Here is a 23,544-nt window from a genome sequence, read left to right as displayed (position 1 = left end):
ATGATGAAGATCGACGGACATTTTTTCGCTATGAACATGGTTGATGTGGCCAGAGATGAAGGTTCTTCTCAAGCTAAGATTCTGACGTCATCATCGGCCAAGAAATCTGGAGCTGTTGATCCTAAAGCGCAGATAACGGCCGATGAGGTCAAAGGAAAGGGTCCGATGAGGGATGCTGAACGTTCATCGGCACCACGTAGACATGTAACGTCTCAAATGCTGTTGAACAAGTTTCAGCGTGATCGTGAAAGGCGGCAGCGTAGAGAAGAAGAGGAGCGACACAAGCAAGATCATTGGAGGTGTCCTTTCTTTGTCTACTACTGGGAAGAAGGGTTGACATTGCCATCGGCATACAATTGTCCCGAGTGCAATGGTCAAGGCAGCCGATCATATGAAAGGTCGCGTCATGAACCTTATCGGTGTGAACGTACTCCTGTGCATGATCAGCTAGGAAAAAGAGTATCGGTGCATGATCGACTGGGGGGCAGGACAATGCTATGTGATCCTGCTGGGAGAATAGTGCCTGTACATGATCGGCTAGAACAGATGGCCGATGACAGAGTACAAGATGATCAGCTGATGCGAAGAGATCCAGAACGTGAACCTGATCGCATGGATCAATCTCAATGGTGCCCAAGGGGTTTGACCAGATCTCAGAAGCGACGTGTTCAGAGGTTACGCTAGCTAGAGATCATTGAAGAAGAGCACGAACAGACTCTGAGCAAGAAAAGAGTGAAATCACAAGTCTGGCGTGGCAAGGCTAAGGCCGATGGTGAATCAGCCAGTAACAGTTCCACACCGATCCAAGCAGTCGGTTCTTCAAAAAGTTCCTGATGGATGAGTTCCTAGAGGAAGAAGGGAAGTTGGGGCATGGGTTTACGTCGGCCTATTTACTAGAGGAAATTGATATTGGAGATGGTGATAGATCAAGGCCGACGTTTATTAGTGCCAATTTGGATCCCAAATACAAACAAGAATTGAAGAGTTTATTGAAAGAATACAAAGATTGTTTTGCTTGGGAATACTATGAGATGCCTGGTTTGGATAGATCTATTGTGGAACATCGTTTGCCTATAAAACCGGATATCGGCCATATCAACAAGGAGCGAGGCGATGTAATCCTAAGATTTTGCCAGATATAAAGGCTGAAATTACACGGTTAATTGAAGCTAATTTTATTCGGCAGTGTTGTTATGCCGAATGGATTTCTAATGTGGTTCCTATTTACAAGAAGAATGGCAAACTACGAGTGTGCATTGATTTCAGAGATCTCAATAAAGCTACGCCGATGGATGGTTACCCTATGCCAATAGCTGATATATTGGTAGATGCTGCTGCTGGGCACAAAGTGATCAGTTTTATGGATGGCAATGCTGGATACGATCAGATTTTTATGGCAGAGAAAGACATCCACAAGACTGCGTTCAGATGTCCAGGACATCTCGGTTTATTCGAGTGGGTAGTCATGACCTTCGGATTAAAAAATGCCGGTGCTACGTACCAGAGAGCCATGAATTATATCTTTTATGAACTCATCGGCAAAATGATGGAAATATACATTGATGACGTGGTTGTGAAGTCAAAGGGGCACCAAGAACATTTGGCCGATCTGCGTAGAGCTCTGAAATGCACCAGGAGACATGGTTTGAAGATGAATCCAAACAAATGTGTTTTTGTCGTATCAGCTGTCCAATTCTTGGGTTTTATGGTACATGAACGAGGAATTGAAATTAGTCAGAAGTCTATATCAGCTATCGACAAAGTTGAAGCCCCTACAACGAAGGTTGAACTTCAGTCATTGATCGGCAAGATTAATTTTATTCGAAGATTTATATCTAATCTGTCGGGAAAAATTCAGCTGTTCAGTTCTTTACTGAAGTTGAAGGCCGATCAGAAATTTGTATGGAGAGAGGGACATCAGAAGGCATTGGATGAAATGAAACATTATCTGGTAAATCCTCCGGTGTTAGTTCCTCCCCAAAAGCACAAGCCGTTTAAATTGTATTTATGGGCTGATGAGCGTGCTATCAGATTGGCCCTTGTTCAGGAATTTGAGGGAAAACAAAGAACTATTTATTTTGTGAGTAGAAGGTTGCTGGATGCTGAAACCAGTTAAGGGTCAAGCCGTAGCCGATTTTGTTGTGCAACATTGTGGACTAGAGCTAGACATGGTAGATCTTGTTCCTTGGACTTTATTCTTTGATGGATCTTCGTGTGGGAACGGTTCTGGAATTGGTGTGGTGCTGGTTTCCCCTTGAGGGGCAAATTTTGAGTTCTCGTTTCCGATTGAAGCATCCGCAACCAATAATCAAGCTGAGTATCGTGCTATTCTCAAGGGAATTCAATTACTTCGAGAGATCAAAGCCGATGTTGTTGAGATTTTTGGAGATTCTATGCTGATGATTAATCAGTTGGTTGGGGACTATGAATGCAAAGATGATATTTTACAATTATATCATGAAGAATGTCTCTGGCTGCTGAAAGAATTCAAGAAGGTAACCATCGAGCATGTTCCCAAATTTTATAATAGTGACGCAAATTGGCTAGCTCAGCATGCTTCAGGATATCGGCCGATGGAGGGAATAATGGCCTTGGAGTTAACAGCCAATGATTGGAGGAAAGCGATTATTGATTATTTGAAAAATCCATCCAAGAAAGTGAACATAAAAATTAGATTCCAAGCAATCAAGTATGTATTGTTGGAGGAAGATTTATATTATCGGACGATTGATGGAGTTTTGCTCAGATGCATCGATAAAGAGGAAGCTAAGGTATTAATGGGTGAAACTCATGAAGGGGTCTGTGGATCCCATCAATCGGCCTATAAGATGAAATGGATGATCAGGAGGAACGGATATTTTTGGCCGACGATGCTGGAGGATTGCTTCACATATTACAGAGGTTGCCAAGAATGTCAGAAGTTTGGGAGCGTGTAAAGAGTTCCTTCGTCAGCCATGAATCTCATAATCAAGCCGTGGCCATTTAGAGGATGGGGAATTGATTTGATCGGCCAAATATATCCTCCATCCAGTAAAAATCATAAGTTTATCTTGGTGGCCACTGATTATTTCACCAAGTGGGTTGAAGCAATTCCTCTGAAAAATGTTACATCCAAGGAGATGATTGAATTCGTCAAAGAACATATGATCTATCGGTTTGGTATTCCACAGACCATTACGACCGATTGGGGTACTATATTTACGTCAAATGAATTTGAGGAATTTGCTAATGGAATGGGGATTAAATTACTGAATTCTTCTCCATATTATGCCCAAGCTAACGGTCAGGCAGAAGCATCTAATAAAGGGGTCATGAAATTGATCAAACGAAAGATTGATGAATATCCTAGAAGGTGGCATACTGTACTTCATGAAGCTTTATGGGCATACAGGATGGCTTGTCATGGTGCTACAAAGGTGTCTCCATATCATTTGGTATACGGACATGAAGATGTTCTCCCATGGGAGTTGAAACTTGATTCACGGCGTGCCACGTTTCAGAATCAATTGACGGCTGATGAGTATTCTGCTCTGATGAAAGATGAATTAGAGGATTTGGCTAGCCATCGGCTGAAGGCTCTTATAAATGTTGAGGCAAATAAAGCCAGAGTTAGACGATGGTATGATAAAAAAGTAAAAGCCAAGACCTTTGAGCAAGGAGAATTGGTTTGGAAGCTGATACTGCCTATAGGAACAAAGAGTTCAAAATTCGGCAAATGGTCGCCAACGTGGTAAGGACCATTCAGGATAAACAGATGCGTTCCTGGTAATGCTTATATTTTAGAAACACTCGAGGGGGAGAATATTGTAGAGCTCTTAACAGAAAATATTTGAAGAAGTACTACCCTAGCGTTTGGGTTGATGCATAGCCGATTGGTTTGAGTTATCGGTTAAGTTGTTATGGCCGATATGATATGTATCGCCCTTAGTGCAAAAAATCTACACACTCCAAAGTATTTGGATTCAGTGGAAGTCAGTAGAGAAAAGAAATACTTCATTGATAATAGTATTTACAAAAGGGCCGATCAGATGATCTGGCCGATACAACAGATGCTATTCCTAGAAGATGCTACTCCTAGAAATCTAATCATCGGCGAAAACATTGCCGATGATCGCCTCTATGCTAACATCTTCAGAGATGGCAGTAGCTGCCATCTTCATGTCGTCGGCAAGATCCTCAAAAGCCAACCAATCCTCGCTGCCCGGCGGGAAGTGGGTCGGTTCAACTTGCGAGAAGTCATGGCCGGACTCGAGTTGAGCTGTGGCAAGGGCCACAGCGGCGCCACGGCGAACCCCATGACCGGCGACCTCCCGGACGTGGTTGGGGATGTCCTGCAGACGGGCGGTGACAGTGTCGCCACAAGTGTTCACCGATCCGGTCGTGGTGGCGGCTGCGGCATGGAGGGCTTGAATCTGCGAATCCAGAACTGAGGCAAAGGAATCAGAGAAAAAAATTCAAGAAAGGAAAGGGTAATGCATCGGGAAAAAATAACTTACAGGCAACCCTGGAGTCGGCGGCGGTGAGCTGGGCCCGAACAACTGCCCGATCGAATTGCGCCGTTTCCAGTTCGGCGGCGAGGCGCTGAGACCTGATGGTCTCTTGGGAGTAGTTCTCCCGAGCCTCGTCTTTCTCGCGAAGGAGCTGGCAAATGAATTCTTTGGTGCTCTCAGGAACACCAGGGAAGGGGGGCCCCTCTGAGCCAGAGGAGTCCGAAGAAGAGGAGGTGTCGTCGCTGTGCAAAGATTGGATGTCAAAACCAGGCAAGAATGTGGTAATTAAGAGATGAAAAGAGGGGCCTTACCCCAAGCGGCGGCGGATCTCCGGAGGAGCGTCAGAAGGACCTTCATCGGAGCGCTTGAAGCCCACCATTGTTACAGGAAGACCTAGGGTTTTTGCTAGAAGAAGAAGAAAGGATGTTCTGTAGCTAATGGAGATTTGTTGCCGATACAAGGACGGGAGGTGATATTTATGGCCCAGTCTGGGTAAATGAAAAGACGAAAGGTGAATCAGCACGTGCGGACAGAAGGTGAAAGGCCAGGGGCAAATAAGAGTTTTACTTAGTTGTACGGGGCGAGCCGTGTGCACGAAGTATGAGGAATGGCTTTAAATACCGATTGGAGTAGTTTCGGAACAAAATAAATTATTCTGAAACTGGGAGGCATGTGTTGACACCGTTTTTTGACACGTGTCAACGAAGGTGATTTCGGTGAAGGAAATGTGGCCGATTCAAAAGAAACCAAAAGATGCACAGAGTTGGGATCGGCCGATGAGAGTCCGTCCGATAGACCAGAAGAATATGCCGCGAGGATGCTGATTTGTCCGTTCTGGTGCTCGGCCGATGGAGAGTTGCCGATGAAGTCAAGGAAGGAGAAGAGGATCCGGACTCTACGAAAATCTTGATGATTCGATTATAATATTTTAGGTAGTTTATCTTTTAGATAGTCTTTTCTTTAGGGTCAAGTAACGTTTGCTGTAATCGGCTAGTACTTGATAGTGCTAGGCTACAAACTTGATACACATCCAATACAACAAACTTTACAATTCATTTGCACTTTTTCGGCGACTTCGCCTTTTCTCCTTTTTCAGACGAGTTCTTTCGAGTTGATCAAGAACTCCTCACATTCGAGCGACTTGATTTGCTGGTGAGTTTTCGTTTTACCGAGTATATTTGAGCTTTAGCTACCGGGCGCATCGCTGTGGCTTTGTTCAAATCTATTCAAAAGTTATCGAGTTTATCTAGGCTTTGACTTTCAGACGCATCGCTGTCGTCTAGTCTAGATTTATTCACCAATTATCGGTATCGGCTAGATTTGTATGTTTTCCTATGCTTTTTTACCATTATCACATCTTAAAACATACTAGATCGGCTTTAGGTTTTGGAGTGACACTTTTGTTATCTCAAGAGCCAGTTTAGATCTGTTTTTAGCTTCGCATCATCTAAGTTACACATTCTTAGCTTAGATCTTGCCATACATACGCGATCGGCTGCCCAAAAGGCCGATTTTGTCGCCTAGTGTATCGGCTGATCCTGCCGATACGCTCGTCCACTATGCTCTCGCATTTAATATCTTTTTTGTCGTCTATAGTATCGGCAAAGTTTGCCGATGCGCCCACCTGAGAGATATTCGGAATCCCAGTTGATACGCTCTCGAATTTGATTTTGTTTTCTCACTTGTCAATTACAGGTCAAATTGACTGGCACGCTTGGTTGACTTTTCCGTGACTCGGCGAACACTTGCCCTCGGATTCCAGTGTGTTGATTTTTGCGTCAACAGGCTTATATAAAATGAGCAATATTCGCCGCGGCTCTAAACCCAAGCTAATTTGAATTGGCCACTAGAGGAGGTTGAGTTACAAATTTGCCACTCAACTTAACCCTCAAAATTAGATTTTTACTCGACTGTGAGTTGAAGCCGTCTGTCAGTCTAAACCGTCCGATTAGTGGCAGGTTTGCTGAATTTGTGGCGATTCTTGCGGCCAATGTACCATTACATTCTTTTTACATTGGCAAATAAATAATGGTTTAAAGTAGTGGCAGAATATGATCTCCCTATGGAAAATTCCCATATAACACTTGATTTCAAAATCTTGACCTAGCAGGATCGATCGACCCACCATCAAACACTAAGATAACTATGATGATGTCAATTGCAAAGTGTTAAAAATGAAAAACACTGTGACCATAAATTAAACTAAAAAGACTTCAGCTGTTCAGCATGCCGGATAGGCAGATAAACAAATTAACGTTGGATCACAAAAGGCAGCCGAGTGCGTGGGCTTCCTCGGCAAGATAACAATGACGTAGTGAAATCTGAAGATTTGGTTATTATATTTGTGCCGTGTCGAACTAGCTAGATAATCTCTTTTTGAGGCGAACGACGAACTAGATAATTAATGTCGTTACTAATTGTGGCTTCATTTGTTCCGCCATATCCCTGATTGGCCATCTGATTGGTCGCCATCAGACTTGCTTGAATGGAGAGATCCACTACTACATAAAGGATTCCTAGGGATGGTAGAAATGTCATTTCTAGAGGTGGACTGGCGGCCCGTTGCTGCTTTTCGTAGCTAAAAATGGTGTTTGTTGGAGATGGGTAATGTAACCGCCCCTGAAAATTTATTTCCAGAGACATCACCCCTCATCCGCTTCTAGAATATATTTGTAGGGAGGGATCATTCCTCATCTGCCTCTAAAATCGATTTGTAGGAGCGGACGAGGAAGTCACCGCTCTTAGAAAACCTATTTTAAAAATAAAACAAAAGAACCACGCCGCCGCGAATGGCGCCGGCGCGTGGTGGTTGGCGTGCCTACTGCTCTGGTCGCCGTCCCACACGTCGTGCTCCGCAGTATCCAGGAAGGGCTCGAGCTGAACTAGCTAGCTGGACTCGGGCCTCGGCTAGGGATGGATATCGAGCAAGCTCGGCTCGTTTGAGCTCGGCTAGTTATAGCTCGGCTCGTTATTGAGCTCCTCTCCAAAGGTATGCATGTCAATTTCTACAATAATCTGCAGATGGCAGTCTGATCAGCTCCATTCTTTATTTCACCTTATAATTATTTGGGATATAATCCCTGTGCATCTGCAGGAATGCAACCCTATGTGACCCTTTTCCACTGGGACACACCTCAGGCATTAGAAGATAAATATGAAGGATTTCTTAGCCCCAATATTACGTAAGTGAAAGCTTAAGTTAACCTTGAAAGCAACAAGATTGCCGTACAGTAATAAATATGTTAGAAGACTGCTAACTGCACTGCAGCTGTTTATTTTAACCGGATTTGTTAGTTAGTTGATTCTCGAAATCAGATCATTGGAATTCAAAAAAAAACTGCCGCTTTCAAAATTATTATATAGATATAATTGTACCAAAATCCGTACCATTAACCACAAAAAAAGGTGATGTTAACATCTTCGCATGGTACGACAGCAATTAAAAACTACTAACAAATATGGTGTGTCCTAACAAAGTCAACGCCTTCCTCTCTATCATGAATTGCATTTGAAAGCAACAAAACTAGAACATCAGCATAAGAAAAAAAATTAATTTCCTCTAGGTTCAGTAGTGTCACCACTGCAATTTGTTATTGTTTCGCTTACGAATATCTCGATGCATACTGAAAATTACTGAGTCCCTGTACGTTAAAAATGACTGTAAATGAATGTCTCAGAAACGACTACAAGGACTATGCTGAAGTCTGCTTCAAGGAGTTTGGTGATCGAGTGAAGCGCTGGATCACCTTCAACGAGCCCTGGACCTTCAGCTCATCGGGCTACGCAGTCGGCTTTGCTGCCCCAGGTCGGTGCTCGCCATGGGACTTTGGCAGATGCAGTGCTGGGGATTCAGGAAGGGAGCCTTACATCGTGGCCCATCACCAGCTTCTTGCACATGCAGAAACAGTTCGGTTGTACAGAGAGAAATACCAGGTGATGATCATGCACCCATCACGTTCTATTTACGCAGAAAATTTGGGTTGGGAGCCCCATATTTGTCACTTCTTGGCGCTTGGGAGCCCCAGGTGATGATGCACTTTACAAATAAAGTGAAAATTTTGATCAACTGATGAACTAAAAAATCCTAGAGTTAGTCATTTAGCCCTAAATGGCCGGACAGCATAACCTTAATTAGAAATGCTTCTCGAATTCATGCAGCGCGTGCAAGGGGGAACGATTGGCATAACTCAAATCTCGCACTGGTTTCTTCCCTACAACCGCTCCATAACGAATGATGCTGCAGCGAGACGCGCCATAGACTTCATGTTTGGATGGTAGGTTCGTCTGTGGCTCATGCAATCTCATAGTCAAAGTTCAGAAGATATATATACCTAGCTAGTGTCAATAATCTTACTAATGTTCATCCAGGTTTATGGACCCTCTTATCAAAGGTAACTACCCAGCAAGCATGAGAGGATTGGTCGGAAATCGCCTGCCGAAGATTACCGAAGAGCAATCCAAGTTGATCAAGGGTTCGTTCGATTTCATTGGACTCAACTACTACACTACAAACTATGCTTCCCCGCTCCCTCCATCAAATGGTCTTAACAAGACCTACAGCACTGATTCTCATGCGAACCTTACCGGTGAGTCCGGGTCTCTAGCTACTATGTTCAATCTCCTATTCTTCACTTACCATGTTAACACCCTCTAATTAATTATAAATAGGTGTACGGAACGGCGTCCCTATAGGCCCTCAGGTAACTCAAGATTATTCTGAGAAAATACTAGTGGTAATTTTATTCGCCTCACCACTTTATGCGCGACGATTCATTTCCGTGAATATATAACATGCAGGGCGGTTCATCTTGGCTCTACATCTACCCTCAAGGGTTCCGTGATCTGCTGCTGTATATCAAAAAGTACTACGGCAATCCGCCCATCTACATCACTGAAAATGGTACAGATCTCGACACCATCGATCCTATATATTCCTTGCTAATACGGTTTAAAGATCTTGCAACCAAGTCAGAATTACAGTAAAACTTTGAATAAGTTTTTCTCCCATGTCTACTTGAGAAAAGTAACACTCGATCTACTCCTATATATTAACTTAAAGAACAGGACTGAAACTACCTGAACATATACGTACGTTTCCATTTTCTGCACTCTAGGCGTTGATGAAAAAAACAATAAGAGCCTGCCACTGAAGGAGGCTCTCAAGGATGACACTAGGATATATTACTATCGCACGCACCTCCTCTCCATGCTAAGTGCTATAAAGGAGGGGGCAAACGTGAAAGGGTACTTCGCGTGGTCGCTGCTGGACAACTTCGAGTGGGCGAACGGCTATAAATATTCAACCGTGTATCCAAATTAAATTTGTATTGCATCATTATCTTTTTTATGATAACATCTTCAAAACAAGCTTGTCTATATTTGCATGATTTTTTTTAAAATGTTTTGTTTAATACTTAATAATTAATTTCGGCTACTGGGAATAAATATTTTAGCAACATGAATAAATGAATATTTCTAAGAATAAAAAGTTAAACATAACAAACAAATAATATTATACAACAAATAAAATATTACACATCGTGAATATTTGACCGTGTAGAATAAATATATAATAAAAAACAAATATCACGAACAAATGAGTCATCATCACAGAACAAATTTAAGCTACAAAGCAAACAAATAATTTGAGTGGGCGAACGGCTACACGGTCCGGTTCGGGATCTACTTCGTCGACTATAACGATGGGTACAAGCGGTACCCCAAGAAATCTGCTTACTGGTTCAAGAAGTTCCTCGAGAAATGAACATGAGCGAGATGTGCTGGGACAAATAAATGGACCGTGTGGTTGATTTATGTTTACCCTGAGAGAGTGTGCTGCAATAAAAGGGTCCACATTTTGTTGCAATTGTATGTGTATTGATGTGTGTAGATGGAGATGAGCGCTCATATGCTTTCTTTCAGAGAAAACGTGCAACTTTCGTCTGAAATAAATTGGGAATTTGGCGATCTTGTCTCTGCTTGATCTTAAATGGTGATTTTACTCTTATTTTTTTATAGGATTTTACTCCCCTTTTTTTTAAATGAAAAGCTTTGTTTACCTCTACTTTTAACACTGTTAGTTGGATGCCCACTAAAACAATAAAAATAAAATGGAACAAAACTCATAGCAATGGGAAAAGACCGTGGTACCCTTAACCCTATCCAAATGCTCCATACTTTCTTATCCCCAAAGTCACGTTCAGATCTCCCTCTCTTGGCTCTGTTTGGTTCCTTCTACGCTATTCTCTGCTAGAAAAGAATCTTCTATGCATGGGCTACTAAATAAAGTCTACTTGCAAAACCTCTTTAGGGATGGGTGCCACTTTTTGCGACAAATTTAATGACGGTAATTAATCGATGACTGGCTACAGTGATGCTACAGTAACCATTCTCAAATCACGCGGTCAGAGGTCTCATTAGATTCTTCAGAATTCTTAGCGCAGGGGTTCTGGAGTTGGTTTTGTAAATTGGATTTGTTTATCACCATAATTAATGGTCAAAGTGTTACTATTCGCTAGCATAGCACCAACTAAACAGAGCTAAGGGAGGGGGCAGCTGCAGCACGCGGGGGCGGGAGAGCGCAGGAGCCCGGCGCCACCTGGGTGAGCACCTGCTCGGCGCGGACGGCTCAACAACAGCACCCGCAAGATAAACCTAAGAAGGGACGCGAGAGACGCAGAGGGGGGCACCTCGCACCGCTAGTTCCACCAACCTTCCTGATTTTGCCCGCACGGCCGCACCAACGATTTCAGGCCGTAGAGGGGGGGGGGGGGGGGTGCGCTGCTGCCTTTGCTTCGTTCACCCCTTTTTGTGCAGGCAGTCCTCGACGTCGTGAGCGGTTATGCATCACTTCACCTGATGTTCCACCAACCATTACATGAAGAAATATTTACCGCGTGTGGTTAATGGGCTGCCAACTCAATATTCTGAATGCACAATTTATTTAATTCATCTATTGTAATTGTACGCTTAGTCTGGTGCACTGATCCGAGATAGAGAACAGCAGTGCATGCATGCATGCAAAAAAAAACTAGTGATATCATCCCACAAGCAAGAAAGTTTAGAACATAAAAATATAAATATTCAATCGTGTATCCAAATTAAATTTGCATTGCACCATTATCTTTTTTATGATAACATCTTCAAAACATGACCATACTTGTCTATATTTGCATGATTTTTTTTAAAATATTTTGTTTAATACTTAATAATTAATTTCAGCTACTGGCAGTAAATATTTTAGCAACACGAATAAATGAATATTTTCTAAGAATAAAAAGTTAAACATAACAAATAAATAATACTATACAACAAATAAATATTACACATCGTGAATATTTGATCGTGTAGAATAAATATACAATGAAAAACAAATATCACGATCAAATGGGTCATCATCACAGAACAATTTAAGCTACAAAGCGAACTAATAATTTGGTGTTGAGAGCAAATTAGTTACACGTAAATAAATAATTTTATATAGAAAGAATAAATTATTAAATAACTCTACATGACACGTACACAACTTACATAAATCTATACATGATTAACAAGTTCGTTAATAAAATATAAAAGAAAAAGTAAAAAAGGAGGGAAAGAAACTGAAACTTAGTATCACGAAAAGGAAGTGAAAACGAGAATAAAGAAAAAAAGTAAAAATTATTACGGAAGGATTCCGTGGTAGTCTCTGACTCCCTCCAACTCAATCAATATCAAGAACATGTCGTTAGCATGGGGTTTGGTTAGGCTTGGTGCCTCATCATATTTTGGATATCTATTGTGGAATGATTGAATTAAAAAGGAAACATAAAGAAATAGAAATTGGAAAGTAAAACACTAGACAAGAAGAAAAAAAAAGAAAACAAGAACAAAAAGGTGCTGTCAGAACTGGGGCCACGGGATACCCAACGTGGTATGGATCTATACGAGATATGAAATGAAGCATGTCCCATACCAATATTTCATTTAATGTACTCGAATAGATCTAGAACTAGTTCGTATAGAAAAAACCACTCGAGTAGTATTCGAGAAAGACTTCTAGACTCGTATCGATTTAGGGTTTCATGTAACCCTGTTCCCTTAGGCTATATAAAAATGGATAGGGACCCTTACAAAGCATATACAACCATCATGCAATACAAACTAGCAAATAGAATGCAGGGTATTGCGCATCTCGCGATCCGAAATTGTTAAAATTTTTGTGTTGTTTGCACCATCATGTCCTAATCTCGGTGAATCTCTGCCTAAACCCTACCACCTTAGGTATTCCTAAGGGGATTTACTGGTAAAATACCAACAGCTGGCGCGTAGGGCGCTCACCGATGATCCCTGGTGAACTCGATGCCTATCATCATCAAATTTAATTATTCGGCATAATCATGTTGGATCTGTGCTGACCAATTGAGGGTAGAAGCGGATCGATCCACTACAATCACGGCTACCACCAGATGGCGACATGGGCATATTATATTAATTGGTAAAGATCAGCGCGCCTGATTAATTAATCTGTGTGGAGGGCCGCCTTTTGCTTCAACTTGCAGCCACCGTCAAGCGTGATTTCTACCGTCAAGCGCATAGGGATGGCGGAGCAAGAGCCTCGGTTCCAGCGAGCGCTGCACCAGACTGCCCGTAGCCGTGCCAGGCTCACGCGAGCCGTTGCGGCCCGTCGCGAGCAAGGGGCACGTGCGCCCGCAAGACGAGAGGCAGGCAGCTCCGACGTGTAGTTCTGACATGGAGGTTCCACGTGCTCCACGAGTTTCAAGAGTTTCAAGGTGGGGAACAGGGAAAATCAGCGTCAACCTTCCTGCTGATTTGCTGCGGCAAAACATATATTTGGAAGCAAATCACTACTGGTACACCAAGGAAGCTACCAGCAAGGATCAATCTACAGCTTCTTTAACTTCACGGAGGCACTCAATCTACAGCTTCTGTTTGCCATGTCGAGCGCGAGGAGATTTTTGGGAAGATTGTGTGATTTAGCCATTTTTGTCGGGGATTTTATTTATTGCGAGAAATGGGGCTTTTCGAATTTCTAGCCAAATCACATCATAAAAACAAACTCACATTGCTCTGAGTTTGCCACAACGTTTGGGATCCTTTTTCCCCCCAAATCTGGAAGTTTGGACTCAAGACTCGAGGGCTACTGGGTATGTGTCATCTGCGATTTGCTTTTCAAATTTATTTGGAAAAGTAAGGATTAAATTCAAGATTCGAGATGGACCCTCAGCCTGAATTCTTCGGTTCAACCTAAGGCTCGGGGCTACTCCATATGGGGTGCGATTGTTCATCACACCCCATGTATGATGTATATGACGATTATTTCTAATGGGCTTCAAGATTCCTCGAGCAAGAGCACCACGCAGCCTAAGTGCAGTTCAGGAAGTACTCAGAAGGTGACTTCGAGGCAAAGTACAGGGAATTTGAAGACGAGTTCAAAAGTACTTCAAGACCTGCAACTACACGGCTACGAAGAGCTCGGAGGCTTGTATGACCAGGGGCCATGCGATTCCTCGCTTGGCATGGATCTATACGAGATATGGGATGAGGCATATCCCATACCCATAGGTTATGTAATGTCCTCTGATAGATCTAGAACTAGTCAGTATAGAAGGAAACTACTCGAGTAGCACTCAAGAAAGACTCCTAGGCTTGTATCGTTCTAGGATTTCATGTAACCTTATCCCCTAGGTTATAAGAGCGAACAGGGACCCCTCCAAAGCATATAAAACCCTCAGTCAATACAAACCACCAAATAGGATGCATGGTATTACACATCTCGCTGCCCGAATCTGTCTAAACCTTTGTGTTGCTTGCACTATCATGTTCCTTATCTGGGCGACTCTCTACCTAAACCCTAGCACCATATGTAATTGTTGACGCAAAAATCCATAGATGGGATCTCTCCAGTCCACGTACGCTAGGGCCCGAGAGATTTTCTTCGCTCAGAAGTACCAAACCCAGATGGGCACACTTGTGGTGTGCGCTGACATTGTAAGACCCAGGGCAGCGGGATTGCTCATAGGCATAGAATGTTCTAGAGTAAGGGATAGCACATGGATGTACCTTACCTCTTTTGCAACTACCCGAATAGGCGTAGAACTAGCTGCAGTACAAGGAAACTACCCGACCATGTTGTAGTAGGACTCCAACTGTATTGGGCTAGGATTTTCCATGTAACTCTGTCCCCCCTGGAATATATAAGGGCGGGTAGGGACCACCTCGAAACATATCAACACCTAAGGCAAAACAAGCAACCACACAGGACGTAGGGTATTATGCACCTCGCGGTCCGAACCAGTCTAAATCCTTGTGTTTCTTGCACCATCGAGTTTCAGAGCTAGTCGATCCCTACCTACAATCCTACTGCTAAGGGTATCCCTGAGCAGGTTTGGCTGTAAACACCGGTAGCTGGCGTGCCAGGTAGGGGATTCGGCGAGTTCATTGGCGAATTCAATGGCCACCTTCGCTTTCAGCCGCCTTGGCGATTCCTCAAGGCGCCACCTTTGTTTTCGGCTCATGGGTCTGCATTGCCAATGGTTCGGGCAATTTTGACAATCACCTAGTCAATCCCATCGAGCCGGAGGTGATCTTGTCGGAAAGTTGCATCACCATTCCCGATCTCACCAAAAAGATCGAGCTAAAACTCGACGACAAATTGAGTTCCAATCGGACTCAGATTGATTTCAGCCCGAGTCCTACTCGGGTTGAGACTCTTCTCACCTGACCCATCTTTGGGTTGAGTAATGCATCATCTGCTTACCAGCGGATGATCAAATCCATCTACTCTTCGAATGAAGCTAGCTTGGATTAAACTACATACGCCGAGAACTTTTCCGCCACCGCTAGCCGGGAGGCATCCGTTTTCGATGTATATTCAGACTCAAATGAGTCATCACATGACAATCCGGATCCCATCATCGATGCACTGGCAAATTCCAACTTAAATCCTGCAATGATTAAACATTTGCAGAACTACTCGACAGTCTTCGAGATGTCGCCAGCATCGACGATCTTCCGTTTCAACAAGGTACTCCCCTTACACCCATACGGGAAACTGGATCCGAGGGAACTGAACTAGCCGATTATGGATCGGACCAAGAGATCTATACCCTAGAGTGTCAGGTGTCCGTCATCAATCGGCAAGATGCGGGCGCTCCCAGTCAGCATGATCCTAATGAAACCCCAAATCAGATTTCAGAGGATGATTTGACTATAAACGCCCCACAAGATGAGGATGAAGCTACTCGAACAGCTCGCAGAGCAAGGAATCAACACAGGGAAGAGCGCAAGGCTCGAGCTGCAGAGCGCGCTCGCATTGACCCGCGTAATCTCAACCGGGAATTCGACAACATAGCAGATCCAATCTTCAACAACCCATCGCAGTAGTGGCAGAAGCAACCATGCGCCTCATGCAGCTGCCTCAAAATCTAGAGAAAGATCGCCCAATACAACTCACTCGCCAAGCTGTCGAACAACTCGAGCGACAAAATCCTTTTGTCCTCACTCCATGGCACCCGATCCAGGGCTACTGCTTCAGTAGCACCACAAGCAAGCCGCACGCCGGGAGGCCATCACCGTCAACAACAACAACAAAACCGAAGAAACCAAGAGGAGTAAGAAGTCGCTAGTAGCCAACATCCTATGGGTGGACAACCCGCAGCAAACCAAGTTCCAAGGCTTCAACAGAACCGCAACAACAACCGTGGCAACAACCATGAAGAAGTAGTCGAGTCGAGGATGGATGCACGGCTGATCATCAATGCAAGACGCCAAGCGTATCTTGTAGACAACTCCGACCGGTTTCCAGCCCTTAGCAACGTCTTCGACAACGTAGAGTACCCGAAGTATTTCAAACCCACCAACATCCAGAAGTATGATGGTAAGCAAGACCCTGCTCAATGGTTACGTTTATACTCAACTGCTATCAATGTTGCAGGAGGAGACACCTATACCAAAGTCCTCTACTTCCCGATGGCCCTGGAGACCGCGCCTCTCACCTTGCTGGAGAGCCTGAAGCAAGAGTCCATACACTCGTGGGAGGATCTCAAGAAGGCCTTCATCGACAACTTCCAGGGACCTTGTTGTCGGTCAAAACCCACCGGCGAGTAGCGACAGGCAACACAAAGAGCCGGGAGGTCGCCGGGGCGCTGGCAGGCACTGCTCCCTCGTCAACAGCCCGTAATTCCAGCACACGCCGTGGCTTTGTAAGACGCAGGGCGTGCCACCTGACCTATACTCGATCAGGAAGGTGCGAACGTGCTTGCGACGATTTGCCTGCATACACAAACACGTGGAAACATGAGTCTGAGCCGTGGTCGGCTCCCCGGGACGACTCTTGCGTCGGCTTTAAAGAGCCGATCGAGTCCCGGTGTCAGATTGGACCTGCTTATATCCGGATATTGATAAATAAGGCAAATAACTATAAAGCTACTTCAATTAAATCTAGTTAATCTAATCCACGACGGTAAAAGCTTCACTGCTAGATCAGAACATCCTACACGTAATTGGGCCTAATGAGCGTAATGGATAACTAACCCTTAACCAGAATAGAGGCCTAAGAACAAGCTAAAGCCGATTCCCGGATCAATTCCCTGTTAAGACTAAGGCAAAGCATCTAATACGTCACCGGATCATCCAACCCGTTTGCAAGGCCTAACCTAGCAGATATTACGCCAATTCTTAAGTATAAGAACAAACCGTAACAGATTAGATCTACTAGATAGAAAAGAAGCAGGGTGTTGTCTCCATGCAACTAATTCTATGCAACAAGAATTAGCATAAGATTGAGACATGACTCCATGGAAACAACATGATATTCGTAGATGGTAAACAACAAAGCATGATGAATCTACTAAAAGCCATGCTACGAACATCGAGATAACTAGTACTACTCGCCATAAAAAATGCTTCAGTACGAGTAATACCAAGATAAAAGCAAGAACAACGCTGCCCTGATCGCAAGAAATGATCAGGGCAGCATGACGCTTACTTGGATGAAACCCTAGGATTAGGGGTGGCGGTGCGCCGAGAGTTGTTGATTGCAAACGTGATGATGTTCTCCTTTTTAAAAATACCATAGGATACATATTTATAGTCCGGAGACTTGGAAAACAATCTAAATCTAATCCCGTCCAAAACGGACTCTAATCTAAACTGAATCTAAAGATACATGGCCCACATGTCGCAAATACTCGCGCAGGAGCCGATTTACAAGCCTTCTTAAACCTCTGCTTTAAGCCCAACTCGCTTACGGCCCATTAATTAACCCTATTAATTTATGGCGATAACACATGCCCCCCTGGTTTTGGCAATGATAATTCCAAAACCACTTCACCGCTTCACCTTCCCGTTGATGCTTCATTAAAACGCACAACAACCGCCATGGAAGACACAACGTCTCTGCAACTGGCTCCTCGTAGAATGTGAAACTGCCGATCCATCTTCCATTTTTTTATTATTTAATCTCATCCCGAATCGACTCTCTTCACAGCAAACTCAACTTCCTCCAAAGCCAAGTAGCACAGAAAACCCCAACCTTCATTAGCCAGTAGCCATGGCGATTTCCTCCTTCTCCGGCTCCAACTCCATCAGCTATCCTTCTACCCCTCTGTAACACCCGGTTTATAAAAGGACATAAACCGAGCAATCATATACGTGCCAGGATCAAGTCACACGTATATACAACAGAATGAACAATATATCATAGCACATATCACGTAAAAAGATATAATAAAGCGAATACGAATGTAATTTATTACATTAATGATAAAATGTCTGATACAGAGTATGCGGAAGCGTAAAAACATATACGAGAAGCTCTCGGAAGCAGGGCGCCACAGGGACGTCGACTGGGAGACGAACGCATAGAAGTCCTCGTAGTCCCGGTAGCGCTGAGCGAACTCCCTCGCGTCGGCAGGAACTGAGCAGCAGTAGAGTGTTCCCAAGAGGAAAAAGAGTAGAGTAGGCAAGAGTGAGTACACAACTTGTACTCAACAAGTATAACACAAACTATGAGACTCTAAGGTTGGCTGACTCAACTGCATTAGCTTTTAATCTTGGCAAAATTTTATTAAAGCAAATTACTACAAGTGGATGAGTTACCATACCCCAGTTACATAGTAATTAATCAGAATTAAATTATGAGACTACTGAGAACCAAACCAAACCAAGCCACCCGGGGAAACCTGCCTCGTCAAAGGAAGATAACCCCACTAATCAAAAGGAGGATCTGGGCCGCTCATGACCGTGAGCACGGCTAGTATACTAGTTTTACACTCTACAGAGGTTGCACCTCTTTACCCACAAGTCGTGAGCTACGCTAGTTGTTCATCACACTTCCTTAGGTGAGATGACTAGCAAACTCACTACGAAACCTTTACAAAGAATCTCATTGGTAAGGAGTAACCGCGAGGGTTGGATCGGCGACCATGGAGCAGGTCTAGTGGGCGTCAAGAATACCACAGACGAGGCCACTTAGTACGAGGGACATAGAAGCTTACCACCCTTGCCCCGCAGGTAAGTTACTCCAAACCAAAAAGACCTAATTATTACGCCAAGACCGTCCCATTCCAGTCTTGTGGTAGCGCTGTTGTCCCAGGTTGTCGCTCTATGAACCGGTCCTTATGGAGAGTGGCCAACTAGGTAGTAAGCACCGTGCTGGCCCCCTAAACCATGTTTCTAACAAAACCATTTTATAACAAGACGTGAGCCACTCAAACGGGCCACTCTCAGAATTAAGTTGCATATACCATTAATCAAATTAATTAAAAAGGACCAAGTGTGTTATAGTGCGGCACCTAGCATAACTAACCAAAATGCAACCCAAAGGATATATATAAAGGATAAAAAGTGGCTAGGAAAGTCCTTATAGGCATACAATATTAAAATGCAGTATGAAATTGTATTTAAAGTGATAGGTGTTGTTCATGTTATACTTGCCTTCCTCGTACTGCTCTTGCTGCTACTCAAACTGGTCGAAAGATGGCTGCTCCGGGTACTGGTACTGGGGCTCCTCAGATGGATCACCGTCTACTCACGAACACATGGCCAAAAGCAAGGCACACAATAAGCACACAAGCAAACACTAACAAAAGCTAAGAAACAGTACATCAGTACATAAAAACAGCAGGAGTGAGTATGAAAATCCGACTCAGGAGTGAGTAGAATTTAATCCCATCCTGCTTCTCTTTGCTAGCCAGCCCAGAATCTCGGGACGAGATTCCTGTAAGGGGGTAGGATTTGTAACACCCTAATTTAATTTTCAGCTTTAATAATAAATTTAATTGACTTTATTTAAATTTCTAAGGTTTATTGTGCTTAGTCTTGCATTTAATCTAATTTTTGTTCCATAAGTAATTAAAATTTATTTTAGGGCTAACTTGTTTGTGCATTCATGCTGGTGCATTGTTTTAATTGTTTGTTTGAGTGCTAGGGTTGAATTCAAACTCAAGTTTGAATTCAATTAGGTTTGAGTTGACTAGAATAGAAATAGAAAAGGGGTAGAAAAAAAACCAGAAAATAGGAAACCCAGCCCAGCACCAAACCGGCCCAGCCCTTCTCCCTCTCCCTTTCCCGCGCTCGGGCCAACCCAGCCACTCCCTCCGCTCGGCCCACCGCCTCCCGCTCAGCCCAGCAAGTCCGCGCGCCACCTCCCCCACTCGCGGCCCGCACCGCACTCTCGCCCGTAGGACGCCTCCCCCGCTGACTTCCCGGCCCCACTGGCCAGAACCTTCCCCTTCCTCCGCCCAAGATCCTCACCGTGACGCCCGCGCCTCTGCTCCGCGTCGCGACCCGCTGCTCGCTGCCCCGTGGACCACCCTAGCTCTGCAGGACCCTTTTGGCTAGCCTCCCGCGCACGCCCTCCTTCCAGAAGTTTCCCCACCCGAACCCCAGGATCGCGCAACAGCCGTTGCTGTGATCCGCTTCCTCCGTCGTGACGCCCGCGATCTCCGCACTATGCCAGCGCCGGGCACACACGCCCAAGATCCCCGGCGCCACCTCTTTAAATGCCACCCTGGCCTTCCTCCTGCGCCCATCCTTCCACAAACCACAACTCAGACCCGAGATCCACCGCGGCGCCACAGCTTCGCTGTGCCGAGTCCCCTGCGCCACCGTGGTCCGGCCGCTCAGCCGCGCCTCTGCCACCAATAACACCCCCGCAGGAGCTTCGCCTGAGCGCCAGGGACCTCTCCGAGCTTGTTGCCCCGGCCCCGGACCACGCCATCGCCGGAATCGAGCCAGACTTCAACTCTGGTGAGCTCGGACTGCCATGGCGATTCCACGCCGCCAGAGCACCTCGGACCGCCCTAACCACCGTGATTCCCTTCGCAGGACCCCCACGCATCGATCAGTGAGGTCCAGAAGCCCGGGACGCCTTCCTTCGGTCCTGTCCACGGGCACCGCACCGCGCGCCGCCGCTCGCCATCGACGCTGGTGACTTCCGCACTGCAGCTTCACCGGTCTTAACCCTCGGTAAGCACCCCAAGCCCCCAAACCCCCTTTGCGCTAGTTATTTCCACCCGCGGCGCACACCATCCAGCACCCGCACAGCACGAACGCCGCTCACCAGCGATCACGACCCGCAGAACCGCCGCCGCCCACACGAGCGCAGCTCCGAGCCTTCCCGAATCCAAATAACCCCCCAGGTGGATTACGCATGCCGCGCACTCCATCCACGGCCAAGCGGCAGCCCAAACGGACCCCTGGAGCACCGGATTGGCTTTCTCCGGCGCTACTCCGCCGTGGGAAGTCGTCGCCGGCGGCCTTCCGCCACCGCCCGCGCCCTCAACCGCCTGTGGCCACCCGATCTCGGATCCACGGCCTAGATTAGATCGCCATACCTCTTCATCTAGAGCCATTAGATCCTGATCCGACGGCCCACATCCACGCGTACCGCTTCAGCTGGCCTTTTTGCTAAAGAGACCCTAGGTTTCCTGATAATGAACCCGTAGTCCATACTAGTTGAAAAGTATGCCCAGTTAGGCCCTGGTTTTATCGCTTTAGCCCCTAAGCTTTCCAGAAATAGATCCCGCCGTCCTGTTAGGGTCTTTTGCGTGCCAGCCCTCGGATATTTCTGTTATTTATGTTTATGTCCCCGGTTTTTGCCCAGAACCCCCTGGAACTCCAGTTTTCTTGCCATTAGGTCCCTGAACCTTGTTTTAGCTCTAGTTTTCGCGTTTTAACTCCGTTTTAGGTGTTCTTTATGTCCACGCGATCGTTGTAATGCGTAGAATAGTTTTAGACTAGTTTGGTGTGCTGTTTTTATGTACTGATGTACTGTTTCTTAGCTTTTGTTAGTGTTTTCTTGTGTGCTTATTGTGTGCCTTGCTTTTGGCCATGTGTTCGTGAGTAGACGGTGATCCATCTGAGGAGCCCCAGTATCAGTACCCGGAGCAGCCGTCTTCCGAGCAGTTTGAGTAGCAGCAAGAGCAGTACGAGGAAGGCAAGTATAACATGAACAACACCTATCACTATAAATACAATTTTATACTGCATTTTAATATTGTATGCCTATAAGGACTTTCCTAGCCACTTTATATCCTTTATATATATCCTTTGGGTTGCATTTTGGTTAGTTATGCTAGGTGCCGCGCTATAACACACTTGGTCCTTTTTAATTAATTTGATTAATGGTATATGCAACTTAATTCTGAGAGTGGCCCGTTTGAGTGGCTCACGTCTCGTTATAAAATGGTTTTGTTAGAAACATGGTTTAGGGGGCCAGCACGGTGCTTACTGCCTGGTTGGCCACTCTCCATAAGGACCAGTTCATAGAGCGACAACCTGGGACAACAGCGCTACCACAAGACTGGAATGGGACGGTCTTGGCGTAATAATTAGGTTTTTTGGTTTGGAGTAACTTACCTGCGGGACAAGGGTGGTAAGCTTCTATGTCCCTCGTACTGAGTGGCCTCGTCTGTGGTATTCTTGACGCCCACTAGACCTGCTCCATGGTCGCCGATCCAACCCTCGCGGTTACTCCTTACCAACGAGATTCTTTGTAAAGGCCTCGTAGTGAGTTTGCTAGTCATCTCACCTAAGGAAGTGTGAAGAACAACTAGCTTAGCTCACGACTTGTGGGTAAAGATGTGCAACCTCTGCAGAGTATAAAACTGGTATACTAGCCGTGCTCACTGTCATGAGCGGCCCAGATCCTCATTTTGATTAGTGGGGTTATCTTCCTTTGACGAGGCAGGTTTCCCTGGGTGGCTTGGTTTGGTTTGGTTCTCAGTAGTCTCATAATTTAATTCTGATTAATTACTATGTAACTGGGGTATGGTAACTCATCCACTTGTAGTAATTAGCTTTAATAAAATTTTGCCAAGATTAAAAGCTAATGCAGTTGAGTCAGCCAACCTTAGAGCCTCATAGTTTGTGTTATACTTGTTGAGTACAAGTTGTGTACTCACTCTTGCCTACTCTACTCTTTTTCCTCTTGGGAACACTCTACTGCTGCTCAGTTCCTGCCGACTGCGAGGGAGTTCGCTCAGCGCTACCGGGACTACGAGGACTTCTATGTGTTCGTCTCCCAGTCGACGTCCCTGTGGCGCCCTGCTTCTGAGAGCTTCTCGTATATGTTTTTACGCTTCCGCATACTCTGTATCAGACATTTTGTCATTAATGTAATAAATAACATTCGTATTCGCTTTATTATATCTTTTTACGTGATATGTGCTGTGATATATTGTTCATTCTATTGTATATACGTGTGACTTGATCCTGGCACGTATATGATTGCTCGGTTTATATCCTTTTATAAACCGGGTGTTACACCCTCTCCCTTCTTCTTCAAGCTCCTCTGCCTCCTCAATCGACTCCGTTCTTGAGAGTCGGGAACCGACACCGGAGTACGATCCGGAGGCGGCGTACGAGGCACTCGCTCCCCTGCATTGGGATGCAGAGGAGTTCGACTTCGGGATCGCCTCCGAAGACGACAAGCCCCAAACTAAAGGCGAAGACCTCCAACTCCTGTTCCAGGAGGAGTTGGAGAGCAGCAGCGAGGGAGGCTTCTCCTGGGATGGAGCCGATTCCTCCTCGGAAGAGGAAATCGGCTCCT

The 23,544-nt window shown here is 45.1% G+C and overlaps 1 protein-coding gene across 1 annotated transcript; it reads left to right on the top strand.

Moving 5' to 3' along the window:
- Window positions 1-7,468: 7,468 nt before the first annotated feature.
- On the top strand, window positions 7,469-9,491 carry LOC120680524 (beta-glucosidase 12-like). Its single transcript, XM_039962024.1, has 7 exons — window positions 7,469-7,479; window positions 7,585-7,672; window positions 8,168-8,423; window positions 8,649-8,764; window positions 8,859-9,076; window positions 9,159-9,190; window positions 9,288-9,491. Exons 2-7 carry the CDS (start codon window positions 7,587-7,589, stop codon window positions 9,471-9,473), a joined length of 894 nt encoding a protein of 297 aa, XP_039817958.1. The 5' UTR covers window positions 7,469-7,479; window positions 7,585-7,586; the 3' UTR covers window positions 9,474-9,491.
- The last annotated feature ends 14,053 nt before the right edge of the window (window positions 9,492-23,544 follow it).

Source organism: Panicum virgatum, chromosome 7N, assembly GCF_016808335.1.
Source record: "Panicum virgatum strain AP13 chromosome 7N, P.virgatum_v5, whole genome shotgun sequence".
Taxonomy (NCBI): Eukaryota; Viridiplantae; Streptophyta; class Magnoliopsida; order Poales; family Poaceae; genus Panicum; species Panicum virgatum.
The sequence above is the reverse complement of the archived record's forward strand: the minus strand, read 5'-3'. Positions and strand labels throughout refer to the sequence as shown.

What these genes read in the sequence shown, in the direction of transcription:
- LOC120680524 (XM_039962024.1), top strand. Translation starts at nt 7,587, where the DNA reads ATGCAACCCTATGTGACCCTTTTCCACTGGGACACACCTCAGGCATTA. An exon ending in TTCTCATGCGAACCTTACCG is followed by an intron (nt 9,077 to 9,158) that starts GTGAGTCCGGGT and finishes AATTATAAATAG; the next exon opens with GTGTACGGAACGGCGTCCCT. An exon ending in GCGTCCCTATAGGCCCTCAG is followed by an intron (nt 9,191 to 9,287) that starts GTAACTCAAGAT and finishes TATAACATGCAG; the next exon opens with GGCGGTTCATCTTGGCTCTA.